Below are 16,672 nucleotides of genomic sequence, written 5' to 3'. Positions count from 1 at the left end.
TTCCTGGGCGGGGGTCTGGACCTGAGTTGGCGCAGCCAGAACAGGGTGGCCCCAATAAAAAAGGAGGCAGAGGTGGATGCCTTGATGGCCCAGGCAGACGCCATGTGTGTTTTCTGACACGCCTTTTCTGACCTCTTATCTTCTGCCTTGAGTCCCTCTAAGAGTTCAGCTGGCAGGTTGGAATTGGAAGTTAGAGACACGACTGGGGCATCTACTTCCGGGAATTTGAGGATTTCCTCCATTTTATCTTCTATTGCATATAGAGTTCTATCCCCCCCACTGGGGTTGGTCAGGGTGCCTGGCTGTAGCCACTGGCGCTGCACAGCGTCCATAAATAGGTCTGGCACAGGAATAACCTCAGGAGTTTCTACTGTCTCCTTGAATAACCCATGCTTCAGATCCCTGGAAGTGGAAGCCTGAGAGGCCTCAGGTTTGGAAATGGGGCCTAACTCTGTGGCCGTCATGGCTTTGTGTAAGATAGACTTGAATAATGACGGCTGAAACAGGCCAGAGAATTTTGGCTTGTCAGGGGTAGGGCTCTCGTCTTCAGAGAGGGCGAAAATTTCCCTTTCTTCCTGCTCAGAACTTGAGAGCCCAGAGTGAGAGGGGCTTGAAGATGGAGAGGAGGATACAGGCTCCTTAGAAGTGGAGGCCCTAGGTTTGCGTTTTTTCTTTGGGGCCTTGCCCTTGCGAGAGCCCTTGCGCTTAATGCCTTCAGCTATCCCTTGGGAAATGGCTAAGGAAATTACCTCCCTCATTTCATCAGAAAGAGCCGGGCTTTTCCCCCTTTTTCTCTTTTGTTTACTGGGCCTGCGCTGGCTGGCCTGCCTGAGTTGGATCCACCCTTCCCAAAGGGGGAATTCTGGACAAAATCTCGCTCCTCTCCAATGGAGGAGCTAGGGGAGTCGGGGTACCCCCAAGATGCTTCAGGAGATGGATCCCTGGATGCATAGTTATCCCCAAAGAAGAATTCACTTTCCCCGGGGGATTGGGCCTCACGATCAGGGGAAGCTGACTCCCTGCTGCGACGGTCTGGGCTAGGTTCTGGCTGATGGGGCCTTGAAACCTCCCTGGGATCCACTGTGGCTCTTGGAGAAGCCCTTTCAAGTGAGCCTTTGTGCCCCTTGCCTTGATTTCCAGAGGGATCCAGCTTGTTGCGCTTGCTGGAGGGCCCCACCTGTTCCCCTAAGGCCTCCCTGCATTCCTCAGCCATTTCAGGTCCCCACGAGGCCTGGAAGATAGCTGGAGTTGGGATGGGCACGCGCTGGCCTTTGCGGTCCAAAAGCGCTGGCAGAATCTACAGGAGGGAAGGGCCGCCTTGGGGTCGGATTCCTTCCTCCCACCGCCCTCGGTTCCCCGAGACTTAGCTTATTTTCCGGAGGGAGAGACTAGCTGGCTCCCCAGGCTAGTCCCCAGCCTCCTTGCGGCGTTCTGCTGTCGCTGAGGGCTGGCTGAGGTTCCTCTTGGGCTGGCTGGCTCGTCCTCCTGGCTTCCTCCAGTGGTCTCCGACTTGCTGTCCTCACGCTCCGCTCTCTGCCGCTCTGCACAGTGAGTCGGGGCGATCCAAAATGGCGGGGGATGCGCGCGCAACCGCTTCCCGCTCTTTCCAGCCCTGAAAAGCGCGCGAAGGCTCCAGCCATCGCTGCTGTTGCCGGGCAAAATGGAGCAGGCGAGGGAATCCTAGCAATCTGGCTCGCCGGCTTTAGAGCCTTCTCAGAGCCTTCGCTGGACCTTTCCTCCCCCTGGGACGCGCCTGTTCCAACAGGGAACTTGGTTTATCCCACTAACTGCTCCCGTAGCTAGCCAGCCCCCGTTGTGCAAGCCTTTCCAATCCACTGCAGTAACAGCAGGGAAGCCCGGTAGCCCTTCTCTTAAAGCCACAGAAGCCTCAATGGAGGCAAATAGACAAACCTGATGTAGAAGCGTGATTTCCTCTATCTGAGAATTTAAACGTGGTCCAAATTGGGAAACTTTTTCCAGCCTATCTGACCTTAGACTGGAGCTCTCCCAAAACAGTCCTAGCTCGGGCAGACTGAGTTTTCGAATTGAGCATGTGCAGGCAAAGGGAGGCGTGGTCAACAAAAACTTCACTCAGTCCAAGGGCAGATAGGCTGTGTTAACCCAGCATTTGGACTCTCTGAGTAGTGCACTGGAGAATGAATACTTTAGAACTTTTTGCTTTAAAAAGGATAAGGATAATAATGATTTTATGTATACTTAATAGAGGACTGGTAATATAATGTATAACGTAAGAACGTACTATAATGATATCTTGTTATTGATAATAATTTTAACTGTTATAAAATAGATAATCAAGAATGTAAGGGAAACATGGTTTTCTGGAAAAAAAATAATACTAATGGTAACTGAATATATATTCTACAATGAAAGTGAAGTATTTAGTTATACTAGATGAAAAATCTGAGATGGTAAATATTATTCGAGCATATGGATGTTAAAACACCTGTAACCAAACGACATGCTATATGTGATGGTTTTTTTGTGTGGTTTTTTTGTTTTTTTATTGTTGTGTGTATTCTCAATATTCTCCTTTATTACATGATAGACAGACAGACAGACAGACAGACACAGACAGTGCGTTTCCCCCCAAATAAGGCCCAATCTTATATTTTTTTCCTTTCAAAGAGCCACTAGGTCTTATTTTCAGGAGATTTCTTGTCTCACCTCATGGCGGCAACAGCACTGACAGACCTGCCCACTTTTTCTGAGGCTGCTTGCTGCCGTTGGCCCCAGCTTCCATTTTGCTGTCAGATGCCTTCAGGAAAGGCCCAGAAAATAGGCTCTGGAATTACATGTGTGGTGCCCCCAACCTTATTTTGCTGTTAGAGGACTTCAGGAAAGGCCTCTGCAGTCAAGAAACACGCATGTTAATCCAAAGCTATTTTATCAGCTATAAGAGGCCTTTCCTGAAGGCCTGACAGCTAAACAGAGGCCAAGGGGCAATTGTTCTGACCTAGGCTTCCCAAAAGCACAAAGTTTTATCATCCTGATAAAACCCCTTTTATTTAGTTTAAAGAGAATTCCTCTCCAACAAAGTCCCAGCCAACAGTCTTTCAAGAGATTTCAAAACTACAGACCTTTACCAGATTTGGAGAGCTGCCAGACTGATATCTTCCAAATGCCATTCTGTAGCAGACAATACTTGGCAAGAAGTCAGGAACAGATCTTTACCCTAATGAATTAAACTAATTGTCTCCTGCAAATTCAACTCCCATTTCGCTCCTTTTTATTCCCCATTCACTGAGAACAGCCTCCAGCTGTTCTTCTGCCCAACTGATGTCCAACTTCAAAGGCAGCTGATAACTGTCAGACGGCCCTGGCCCCATCTCTGCCTCTGATGCAGAGCACTCATCAGAGCCTGCCCCAGACTCAACCTCCTCACTGTCTGAGTCTGCCACCAGCTCCACTGGCGGGCCATAACAGCAATGGGCACAAGCGGTGGCAAGCAATCACAGAAGTGGGCCAGCAAGGTGAGGCAGGTGTCGGGGTGTGCAAGCCCTGGCTGCAACTGTCCAAAGGTAAGCAGCTCCACCCCCACCCTCATCTCTGTCCTAGCTTAAATTTTTACCCATGTGCCTCAGCCCACCCCATGCAACCAGGCACACTGAAATAGATGGGGCCTTAACTAGGGCCTATTTGGGGGGGCAGGGCTTATTTTTCAGGAAAACACAGTAGGCAGGCAGGCAGGCAGGCAGGCAAGCAGGCAGGCAGGCAAACAGACAGAAACAGAAAGACAGAGGGCTTTAAGTTAATTTAACTTACTTTAATATAATTAAATCTAAATTCCTTTTTCATTCTTGCTCTCTATATATTTTGATAGGCTTTAGGTGGCACAGTGGTTAGAACGCAGTACTGCAGGCTACTTCCACTGATCACCAGCTACCAGCAATTTGGCAGTTCGGGTCTCACTGGCTCAAGGTTGACTCAACTTTCCATCCTTCAGAGGTTGGTAAAATGAGGACCCAAATTGTTGGGGGCAAAATGCTGACTCTGTAAATTGCTTAGAGAGGGCTGTAAAGCACTGTAAAACAGTATATAATCTAAGTGTTATTCCTACTACTTTACTTACTTGCATTGGAATGAACATAACTCAGAGGACAAGTATGCCCGTTGGATTGAAAAAAAGAGTGTCCTGACATTTATTTTACATTACATTTATCAACAGTATTTTTCTCTCAATTCAATAAATAGAAAACGCAAAAATTTATACACTAAAATTATTCTAATAATTACTGAACCATTTACTAATAAAATTGTATGAACTTCAAATGCAGATGTTCCTAAATTTGTACATCTAATGTTTTATAGGCTCAGCTTATGGCTTTATTAAAGGAAGAAAATTAAGGGGGAAAAGTTGCTCCCATCAAAAGTATCTGGGTGAAATTCTTAATTTATTTTATTGGTTTATTGTTTATTTCCTGGAGAAAATCCATCTATATGGTTGCTAAGACTGACACCAACTTGATGTACATAATCAATCTTATTAATTACTAATATATTTATACCCAGAAATTTAAAAAGCTTTCTAACAAAAAAGCTACTGGAAAAAGTAGCCAAGGAGTGCTAGGAATATATACAGAATATATTTGATGCTTAATTACATGCTTACCTGGAATCAAATACTGTTCCATCAAGAAGAGTACCATTATAGTGATACCTGAGGAAGTCCCCAATTTGGGTGTGACGTTCACACAACTTTGGCACAAACAGTTTTTCTATATTAACCCTGTCTTTAGGATTGTGTAGATCTAGAAGAGCTACATCAAAGACAAGAGAAGCTTGGCCAGGTATTTCTTTCCCTGTAAACAAAGTATACAGAAAATAAACAAACAATGAATTTTTGAATATCATTTGGTGTACCTTCTTTTGGTATCAGTTTGAGGCTATCTGCATAATGTTCACTATTGGAAGGAATAAAACTGGCATAAATCCAGTTTTGATCTCCTGTTTGTTGTTGAACTTTTAGACCTTATTCTGCAGTTTTTAATTATGCAAATATTCTTGAGTAGATAAAGGCCTAGCTACCCTACATGAACACCTCCAAATGAAATTGATTAGTCCATCTCTATTGCAATGTTCCTTCATGGAGACAAGATATATATCCAAATTTAAAGGGATCTCATATTATTTAAATAATATTTATGTATATATTATTTAAATTTAATAATATAATTAGATTTCCAAGTTTTCCTGTTTCTGTGGTATCAATTTCATTTTAAATTAAAAATCTGTTTTGTTGGAACATATCCAATTCAAATGCAAATAAATCTTATTTGTGATAAAATAATGGGGAAGTCATCTTCTGGAGTCTGCTGTTATTTTTCATCTTTCTTGGTGACTTTTCTTTATTATGCTCCTTCCCCTTCCTCCCTTGTAACAAGGAAAAAAAGTTATCCTTTAAAAAATGTCTTTGTATTAAGCAAGTTAAAAATAAGATGTTTATTAAAGTTAATGAATTACATAAACACCATGTGCAACATCCCAAAACGAATTATGTAAAAATAGTTTAAATCATATAATAGAGGAGGAAAAAAGGATGAAATTTTAGATGCTCCACTACTTTCAATGGCGTTTAATTTTAATAATATCTAATTTGTAATACTGATTTTTATAAATGTATATGATTTTATATGATATGATGGTTTTGCTTACATTGTTTTTTTTATGAAATATTGCATGCCACCCAGAGAATCTTTGGTCAGATGGGCAGCCATATAAATTTAATTAATAAAATTAGCCACCCAGAGTAATCCTTGGTCAGATGGGCGGTGATATAAATTAATAAAGTTAACAACAAATAAATTTTATGTTGTTCAATCATAACACTTATTTGTATTAGAGCACATGCCAAACACAAGGCCAGTGGGGCAGATTTGGCCTATGATGGACACAAACCCTGGAGGTGGCAAGGGACTGTCCCCTGCCGCCAGTCCACCCCAGCCAGATGCACAGGAGGCAGCAAGCATCTAGGGGCTGGCAGTGTCCGGCAGCAGCAGCAACCCACCGGCCCTTCTCAGCCTACATAGCTCAGTTGGGGGACGGAGCACTATACTACTGGGCCAGCTCTCTAAGCAGCAGACGGAGACAGTGGCATTCGGGAAACGCTTCACATTGGACGGCCATCTACCCACCACTGTTTCACCACCTGTCTTCACTTGCCTGTAGCTGCTGCAGCTGGGACAGGGCAGGTGTCCGGCTGGCTAGACCGTCTGGTTCCCCCCCCATGCCTCTACCCCCGCCTGCTGCCGATGCCAGGCAGGTGGCGGGGCAGGGTTGGTGCCGCGTCATGCCCCCTGCACACTCAGCCTTCGCCAGCCAACCTCGTCTTCTAGTTCTGCCACACAGAGCTAGAATGAGCTAGAAGGCTCAGAGCGTGATGAGCTTTCCACCCGGTGTCCCACCATGACCGCCCCAGCAAACAGAAACAGTGGGGAGCCCCAATCCCCAAGAGACAACTGAGACTCCACAGTCCATACAGTGCAGGTGGATCTGAACACTGGGATCGCTGGGCCGATCCTCCAAGCAGCAGGCAGAGGCTTGGTAGGAGGAGGCACATGATCCAGGCAAGCAAAGATAGATGTTGGGGTCATGGTGAGGCAGCCCAGCCAGTCCCCATCACCTCCACACCGTGGCCCTTGCACACTCAGCCCCCAACATTCAACTTCATTCTCCAGCAAGCTTGTCCCCTGCCCACCCATCCCCAATGACCCTGGCAATGGGGAAGGGCAGGGAACAGGCTTGCTGGAGGACTAGGTTGGACAACAAGGGCTGAGCACACAGGGGCCACAGTGTGGTGGTGACAGCAACTGGCTGGGCTGCCTCATTGTGACTGCACCATCTGTCTTTGCTCTCTGGTGGATCAAGCCCCAGCATCAGCCCTGGTCCCACCCCCCTATGTCGAAGACACCTGAATCCCTCACACCTGCCTAGTCCCCCACAGGCAGCCCCCAATGCAAGCAACATCGAACTGGCCACACCCACCTAGTCAACGGTGACCACCTGATCATGCCCACCTGAGGTCAACTGCAATGCTGATGCGGCCCTCAATAAAATTGAGTTTGAGACCCCTGCTTTAGAATGCCAATTAGGAATGAGTAAACTTTCAGATTAATCAAAATACAGTAAAAATCCTGCCGATTTCTCTGCAAAAAAGCAAAATGATTTACCATCTCCATCCTCTCCATATGCCAAGAAAGGTGGTACTGTGATTATGCGCTTTTCTCCTACACACATTCCAAGAAGACCTTTGTCCATTCCAGGGATTAACCACCCAATTCCTACATAAGTGTCATAAGTTCGCATTCTATTGTGACTGAAGATATAAATAAATACCAGTGAATTCCAGATCTCTTCATTTTAGTGCAGAGTAAAAAAAAACAAGAGAATGAAATATAACAAAACAAGAGAATGTGTATTTGCCTTGTTCTCAACACACACAAAAATTTTATGTTACTAGAACTATTCATGGTATAATTCAAAAGACTACATAGAGCGTGGACAAGCAGTCGTTAAAGGTCCAATCCAAGTGTCATGGATGGCATAAAAATCAATACATCATTAAAGAGTTTTACAGATGGCAAAAAAGTTAATATTTTTAATTACGCACTGAATTAATAATAAAAATACCTCATGCTTTAGATCTGAAGGAAGAAAGATGCACCAGATTATGTGGAGGTACCACTTGGAGACAGTCTTACTTTGGTACCTCCATAGTCTGGTGCACTATGTTTGTCCAGATCCATGTAATAGCCTTCCATAGCTGAGTGTGAAATCTAGAAATACACATTTGTTTCAGGAGTTGCAAACAAGTATTAGATATATGTACCTTTCTGCCATCAAATATAAAACACTGAACTTTTCATAAATTCTTCCTTTTATTAGTCCTTTATAGTATTTAGTTAATATTTGCAATGATAGTACACAAACAATGGAAAAAGGAGACAAAAAGGGCCTTAGAGGAAATAAACAAGAAATTTATAAGCATTACCAAACTAAAGGAGACTGAACTTCATTATTAGGATTGTTTAATATTTCAACATTTTAAATGACTAATATTATTTTATTTTTTTTTAAAAATTAAGTAATGCATAAATATTAACAGCAAGAATCAGCACAGTATAAATAAATATAATAAGATGTATATATTTCTATTCAAGCAGTGCAAATGTTAACCTTATTTAACAGATCACTGAAAATTAAAACATTGATTTTATTCTAGTAGAAATTTACAAAACCAAATTGTTTCCAAGTTGGATTTAACATTTAATTTGACTGGATAATACTCATGTCATCCAGCGAAAGGATATAAGGAAGAAGAAAAGCTAATACTGTATCTTTGTTCATTTGGGGTCTGCATTGCACATCTGTACAATCATATATGTTTATATCCCACCAATATATGAAAAAGGCAAAATATTTTATTGATACCTTGAGTCAAATAGTGTTCCATCTAAAAATGTTCCATTATAATGGTATCTTACAAAATCAGACACCTGAATTGTCCTTGTACAATTTTCTGGCTTGTGATAAGTCTGAATTTCAACTTGGTCTTCAGAATTCCAAACATCAACCAGAAGGACATCAAAATTCAGAACAGAATTTGCAAGAAGTACACTGGCTGGGGATGCAAAAGATATTAAAAAGGAATTGAATCTAATTATTCACCAGCTACAAGTATTTTTTTTAAAAAGGCTATTTTTCTGATTATTATATCCAACATCCTGTACCAGCAATAGAAAGAAATGCAGAGAAAGCGAATTCTTTTTTTTTTTTAGATTTATATACAATGCAACAAATATATTGTATTTCCCCTGTAAATAAGACTGCATCTTATATTTTTGGGGCCATCAAAAAAGGCACCAGGTCTTATTTTCAGGGAAGTCTTACTGTATTTTTCAGAGTATAAGACACACCTTTTTACCTCAAAAAAGAGTGTGAAAATCTGGGTGCGTCTTATACTCCAAATGTAACACCACCCCACCACCCCACCCAATCCGCACGTCTCATTTTCGGGTGGTTCCAGGCTGCGGGGATCCTCACCTCCACTCGGATTTTGATAACAATCTTTTTATCCATTTAAAACAAACTCTATCACCCTATGCTATTTAACTGGAGGGGTGGGGTGGGGAATGATTTTCATGAGGGCAGAAGAGGGACTTGGCACCAAAGGCTCCACTCCCGAGACTTACCTATAACCGTAGGCATTGAAAGCCTGGCTTTCTTGCAGCAAGCCTGATAAGAGACGCAGCCCTTTAGTTCTTCTGGATGCTGCCATCTCATAAACACATTGCCGGGGTTCCCAGCAAGCCCCCTACACCTTTGCTGCTTTCCGAAGTGGCCCTTGGAAGCATGAGGGTCGTGATTTGGTTGGCGAAGCGGGCACTGTGCAGGAGGCATAAGACAGTTGCCGTGATCTCCACCACCCGGAATGCCTTTGTTTCAGATCTGCTGCTTTCTTCACGCCCAGTTGAAAATCCACCACACTCTTCCCTACATATTTATACAATAAAGAGTGTTTTATTATCATGACAGCCATTTGAGCAAAAGATGAATTGCCTCCGCTTCTGATTGTGGCTCCATCTGGATGGACAAGCTCCCACTGCCAGGCTCCCCCCTCTCCCCTGCTGCTGGCTCCTTTGCCTTTGTCCACGCATGGTGGGGAAGAGCTCAGAGGAGAGCTTGGGCAAGGGGGAAAGAGCGTGGAATGGGGATACATCCCCCCCCCCCAATCCTGATTAAGCAGTCCTTGCAGGTCAGCTGTCAGGGGAGCAATTTGTATGGTTCTCCTACCAGGAAACTTTATAATGGGAGGGGGGGAAGAGAGAAACCCTTCCGGCTGTAAAGCCTGTACTCGGTGACAGGAGCCAAAGCAGCCTTTCGCACACTAGGTTTTTGATATCAGGAAGGAAAGCTTTTTTGGGTGGCACTGCCACTATTCCCTCCCCGAACGTGGGCACTGCAGACTCACTTTCTCTTTCCTCCTGGCCAGATCTGCCACCTGAAACGCCTTCATTTCAGAACCACAGGCCATTTTTGCAATTGGGGAGGGAATAGTGGTGTTGCCACCTGAAAAAGCTTCCCCCCCCCCCCCTGGATACCAAAAACCTTCACAGCAGGAGGGCCCCCCCCCCATTCTTCCCATTACAAAGTTTCTTGGTAAATGGCTGTCATGATAATAAAGCTGTCTTATTGTATAAATATGTAAGGAAGAGGGTGATGGATCTTCAACCAGGCGTGAAGAAGGCAGCAAATCTGAAATGAAGGCATTCCAGGCGGTGGAGATCACGGCAACTGTCTTACGCCTCCTGCGCAGTGCCCGCTTCACCAACCGAATCTTGACCCTCATGCTTCCCAGGGCCGCTTTGGGAAACAGCAATGGTGTAGAGAGCTTGCTGGGAAGCCCAGAACATGTTTATGAGATGGCAGCATCCAAAAGGACTAAAGTGCTGCCTCTCTGTTGGACTTGCTGCAAGAAAGCCAGGCTTTCAATGCCTGCAGTTATAGGTAGGTAGACGGGGCATCTCGGGAGTGGAGGCAAGTCCCTCTTCTGCTCCCATGAAAATCATACCCCACCCCACCCCTTCCAGCTAAATAGCATAGGGTGATAGGATTTGTTTCAAATGGATAAAAAGATTATTATCAAAATCTGAGTGGAAGTAAGGATTCCCGCAGCCTGGAACCACCCAAAAATGCAAGGCACAGAGGTGGCGATGGTAGGTGGCAATCCCTGCAGCCTGGAACAGTTGATTCCACCTGCTGTTTGCCTCAAGAACGCTAGCCAGATTAATACTGATGGATCCTGGTAGGCAGAGGCAGAAACTTTTTTTCTTGTTTTACTCCCCCAAAATTAAGATGCGTGTTATACTCCAGTGCGTCTTATACTCCAAAAAATATGGTAATTCCCTCCCCCCATGTAACGGGAAGAAGGGGTAAGCTGCCCCTCATGCCTCCTTGCCTAACGGTCTTACTAGTAGCTCTGTCCATGGAACAGCTGATCTGTGGATGATCAGCCGATTGAGGCTGCAAAAGCAGGAGGCCCCACGTGCCCTCTTCAATATCAGTCTTAGTGCACCAGCAACTTGGTCAGGAGACCAAGCGAAGGCACCAACTGTCTTCCTGAAACAGCTGATCTGTGTGTGCACTCCTGGTGTCACCTCCAAGAAGCACAGCTTCAATTGACTGCAAAAGCAGGAGGCTCCTTGGGCCTCACAACCCCTTCAAGAACAGGCCGAAAGTTTCAGATGGAGTCTTTTTGGGATGTGTGTTTGTGCTGGACTCAAGGAAGGACAATTGGCAGGAAAAGGGGGGGGGGGATTTTACTGCCAATTGCCATTTCCTTGAACCCTGCCGTGGATGAAACACGGTATTAGTTATCATATTTTAGATGAAAGATAAATCATAATACAATTTTATTTCTGAAAAATTACAGTAAATTTTTATAAATTCACCATTTTTAATCATCTAATGTCCATCCATTAGGCTAATACAATGAATTTGGACTTTATTTTTTCAAGAAATCAATTCTAAGTATGACTAAACTAACACAATAACAGAATCTATACAACTTACAAATTTACACTAAAACATTGTTTCTTAAAATATGGTCCTAGGACTCCTGGGGGTTGCTCAAGGTTTGCATAATCAAAGTATTTGCTCATATATTAAAAATAATACAATATTACAATTCCCATTAAATGATCATAAGAACCAGTAGCAAAAGTGAATACATCAATTTTGATTTTTAGTATGGCAAATGTGAATAAATACAATGCATATTAATAAAATCTCTTTAGGAATTTACCATACATTTTTAAAGTGAGAAGATTAAAAATTTAAGAAACACTATATTAAGACATCCATCACAGTCTACACAAACTATAAAAGTTGACTATCACAAGACGCTAAAACAGGCAAACCATAGTTAGAAAAACCAAAATATAATGCAGATTTAGACAGAAACTATTTTAAGTCCATTTTCGCAGTGAGCTGCTATTCTTTATTTTTGCTTTTCCTGCTGATGTACAGCAATGTAAGACACTGCTATATATTCCCAAACGAAACTTACTTTGGGAAACTATAGGATATAGTCCTGAAAATTTTAGCATAAGCTTGCCTTTTAATTACCTTTGTTTGTTTAATGTATTAATAATGGGCCAAGAGAAAAGTATACGTTTATTATTTACCATGTTTCCTCAAAAATGGGCTTGAAAATAAGCACTCGGGCTTAACTTTGGGAAGGTCTTGTTTTTTTTAACATGGAGGCATCGAATGTGAGGGCTGACAGGAGTGGGAGTGCAGCTACCGCTGGCCCCGCCCTCTCCATCCCACTGTCTGCTTGCCCAAGGCTGCAATGGGCCAAGTTATCAGCACAACGCGACCTTCATTATACCAGGCAGGACCAGCCCAGAAGGACAACTGAGAGCAGGTTGCCGGGAGCCCATGCAAGGCCAGCAGCAGCATGGGCAACCACTTAACCATTTTAGGACTTGTGGATTCCAATTTCCAGAACCCCCCTAGCCCCCCCCCCCCAATTTTATTGCTGATTTTTTCCTTGTGCCGAAGACGTACAGAGGGAGGTGTTAAAAATTAACATTTCAGAAATGTTACCTGCGGACGTCTCCAGTACAACGCTCTGCCGCAGCTGCGCAGCATTGCAAGGCTGGAGGCCTTGGCTCCCCCCCACGTATGTCCACCTGCTGGGCCTGTTGTTGCTGGCCTCGAGGGGCCTCATTGCCCTTCTCACTGCGCTGCTCTCAGCAGCCCTACTGGGTTGTTTCTGCCTGGCATGGGGCAACTAGGCTCAGATATCCAAAGCCCCTCCCACAACAATCAACAGAAAAATCCCCCCACCCATTTTCATGCTGATTGTCCTTTCTTTGGGGAGCCCTGGACAAACATACATCCCAAAAATGCTCAATCAGAAGCCTTCAGCCTTGCTATCCTGCGCAGGGAAGGCAGAGGTTTGCTCTAAAGCTGCGGCAAAACATTATACTGAGATGCCTCCGCGGGTAACATTGAGTTGTGTGTCTTGCACCAATGATAGGGGTGCAGGCCGGGGACTCGGCAGCCAGGGAAGACAGGGTTTTGGGGTGTAAAGGAAGAAGGGGTGATCTCACTTCCCTCCTCTGTCCCACTGTAGGGCCGCAACGGAGCTTACACATGGCAGCGCAACCACTGGCAAAGGGGGCCCTGACAGGCCAGCAATGGGTGACGGGCTCCAGAAATCTGGGCCTAGTTGCCCCATGCCAGACAGGAGCAGTCCACACGGCTGCTGAGAGAAGTGCAGCCAGGACGGCGATGAGGCCCCGTGAGGCCAACAGCAGCTATGCAGCAGGCCCACCAGCCAGGGAGAGGTAGGGGGAGCCAATTCTAATGCACTGCATGGCTTTCTGCCTGGTTGTAGTAGCAGCTTGAACATGACCCAAGCTCCAGGCCTGGCAGAACACAAACGATAGTCATAATTTTGGCAATACACAATATATGTTTGATTTAGATACTTAAAACTTATAACATCTTTATTCTCAAAACATAATTAAAATCATAGCATCTGCTATTAAAAATGACCACATACAAAATAACACCAATGTCTCATTTATGAAAGCAATGAAGAAAAAAAACATTTAGTTATACAGTTTTTCTTTCCAATATTTTCAACAAAACTAAAACTTCTAACTTGAAAGATACAGGTAGTCCATAAATTACAACAGTTTATTTAGTAAGTGTTTAAAACTACAATGGCACTGAAAAAATGGCTTATGACCATTTTCACATTTACAACCATTGCAGCACTCCCAAAGTTACATGATCAAAATTTAGACTCTTGGCATTTATTACCCAGGGGCATGTGATCACTTTTTACAACTTTCTAACAAGCAAATTCAATGGGGAAACCAGATTCCCTTAACAACTGTTAACAAGCACAATGATTCACTTAACAATTGTGACAAGAAAGGTTGCAAAATGAGACAAAATTCAATTAACAACTTTTTGCTTAGTAACAGAAATTTTGGACAATTGTGGTTGTAAATCAAAGACTACCTGTCCTTCCAGATTTGGGTTAAGTTCTTGAGTGCAGATATAAGAAACAAATCAAACTGTCCTCCAAGTAATTCCTGTCACAACAAAAAATTTTTATGAAAAGCTGTTTTTCAAACCATGTTAAAAATGACTCTTAGACTAGTCAAATGTTTTAATTTAGTGAGTTACAGGGGTATTACGGAAAGAATTTTCAAAAAGTCATGTGACTATGACTATCTGATTAAAACATCACTATTTTTTAGATGCATTGCACATGTGACCTACATTAAAGAGGTATGGTATTTCAATCACAAACCATTTCTGACCTGTTACCTGTGAACAATCCTAGTGAGTTACAGGAGAAATTATTAAAAGATGGAACAAAAGTATAATCAGCCCAAAGTAAAATACCCACTGTATTTTTCAGTGTATAACACACACCAAAATTTTGAAGAGGTAAATTTTTTTAAAAAGTTTTTGCATTCTGCAGACCTCCCGAACCCTCTGTACGCTTAATTTTTATGAAAATGGAGCATGCAGAGAATTTGAGAATCCTGCAAAGTTCTCCAGGGGGCTGAGGGGAGGAAAGGAAGAAAAATTGCCTCGTTTTTTTTTGTTTTTTTTTTGCGAAAACAGGCCCGTTTTTTGCCAAAAAAAGGAAATGCATAACTTTTAGGAAATGTATAACTTTTAGGAGGCTTATAGAGTACTCTCGTATTCATTCATTTTTGCCCTCCCCAGCCCCCAGGAGCACTTTGCAGGGCTCCCAAACCCTCTGCACATCCATTTTTGTGAAGGGGGCAGGGTTTTGGGAGGCCAAAAATGCTGCATTCAGTGTATAAGACACATTCAGATTTTCACCCGTTTTGGGAATGGGAAGGTACGTCTTATACTCCAAAAAATACAGTAATAATGTGTTGTGTATGATGTTTATAATGTGTTATCACCCATTTTAATTCCATTTTAATACCTAAATTAAAAAATAAATGTAATGTTTAAACACAAATATCTAGTGACTATTTTGGCCTACTATCATGGCAGCGAATATTGCTACTGCATCTTACTATATAACTTTCAGAAACTGGCTTCTTCAGATGTCTTCAGTTTGCAACTCAAAATTCTGTTTCCAATGCTGGAAAGTAGGTGAGGCTATACTGTATTAATCATGATGCAATCTTTTTTTGCATCAAAGAATAGTAGTTTTGCTTTATTTGTAGACTACAAATAAAGCAAAACTACTTCCTTTTTTTCCTAAATAAATTATCAAAATACTCACCAAGTCCTTTCAATGATTTTAGAAAGGAACTGAAGGAGAGAAAATTTTGAACACTGAGAACTTAAATATCTTATTTCAATAAAATTAAACCAGTAAGGCATCATAGCACCATCAATATTAGTAAGACTCTCGAGAAGGAGGAGCCAACATTGTAACGACACATCGCGCTGACTCGACAGTCCAAGTCCGCTGATGAAACTTTTGTCCTTGGACGGTCTGGTAGGACCTAAACCATCCTGAAGAGACAATGACAGGGAAGCCAAAACCTTGCTGGTCACAGGGACACCGCAAAGTCCCTGATTGACCCAAGGGTAGTGCTTCCAACCGAAGACAAACAGACAGCCCCCAGGCTGGCATAGTTGGAGACGGCTCCCGAAGGAAAAGACGAAGCGAAAGCATTCCATCTGGTGAGTTTTTTTTTCTTTTTTTTCTTTCAGAAGATCTGCGTTAAGAAACTTTAAAAAAAAAATAACTAGTCCTCAAAGTAAGAATAAAGCGGCGAATTTAATACTTATTGGACTGCTATTAGAAAATTTCCTGCTCTGGTTTGTAACAATGTTTTGTGGATTGAAGTAACTGCAACGTTTCCTGTTTCCCCGCTTGAAATCTATGGACTGATCTTTTTTTCTCTATTTTTTTTTACTACCCTAATTTTTTCTGTTGGCTTAAATTAAACTTCTTCTCTTATTTTAACAAACTTTTTTCTTCTATTGGTTAAAATTACATTAAAGACATCTAAGGAAAAAACATAAAAAATAATTATTGAATAATTATTGAATCTGCCACCTGGAAGCTAAAGCCTGAACTTTGTTTTTCTTTGGACACAATGTATCCTTCGTTCTGCTTTATTTGGTTTTACTGACCTTGCAACGGAAGGGTTTGGAATTTGCTTATAAAACCTGATAAAGACTTAAAAGCATGAAATCTGTTTTGTTAGTGCTACTGGAAAACATCTTGGCAAGAGAAGGAAAAGACAAGTAAGAGATAAGAACCCTTCTACTTTAAAAATTTTGAAATAACTTGTGTTTAAGATTTAAAATAAATACAGACACATCCCCTAAAATTTTGATAGGCTAGAGTGGCAGATTCCTTTTCCTATTTTCTTTATATTTCTTTACATTTTGAAAAATGGATCAATATTCAGAGGAAGAAAACCTAATAATCCAAAACATCCTGGCTGGACTTCAAAACATTTCAAAAGGACTTGAGAGATTTGACAAGAAATGGGACAGTCTATGGGGTGCTACAGTAAAAGAGGAAGGGGTTGGAGCTCCAGAGACCAAAGAAAAGAATGGAAATGTAGAAAACAAAGATAAGACATCAGATGAACCCATTAATGGACAAAATACGAGTGTATGC

The 16,672-nt window shown here is 42.6% G+C and overlaps 1 protein-coding gene across 3 annotated transcripts in view; it reads right to left on the bottom strand.

Moving 5' to 3' along the window:
* The window catches only part of FKBP9 (FKBP prolyl isomerase 9), a 72,393-nt gene that overhangs the window by 25,165 nt on the left and 30,556 nt on the right, over positions 1 to 16,672 (bottom strand). For all 3 annotated transcript variants that reach the window (XM_032234755.1, XM_032234754.1, XM_032234753.1), the window contains exons 3-5: positions 8,449 to 8,638; positions 7,188 to 7,333; positions 4,631 to 4,820 (exon numbers count right to left, since the gene is read on the bottom strand). In XM_032234755.1, coding sequence (XP_032090646.1) covers positions 4,631 to 4,820; positions 7,188 to 7,333; positions 8,449 to 8,638 — 526 coding nt within the window. The remainder of the gene's footprint in view (positions 1 to 4,630; positions 4,821 to 7,187; positions 7,334 to 8,448; positions 8,639 to 16,672) is intronic.

Source organism: Thamnophis elegans, chromosome Z (assembly GCF_009769535.1).
Source record: "Thamnophis elegans isolate rThaEle1 chromosome Z, rThaEle1.pri, whole genome shotgun sequence".
Lineage (NCBI taxonomy): Eukaryota > Metazoa > Chordata > Lepidosauria > Squamata > Colubridae > Thamnophis > Thamnophis elegans.
This window is presented reverse-complemented; position numbering and strand designations above follow the sequence as displayed.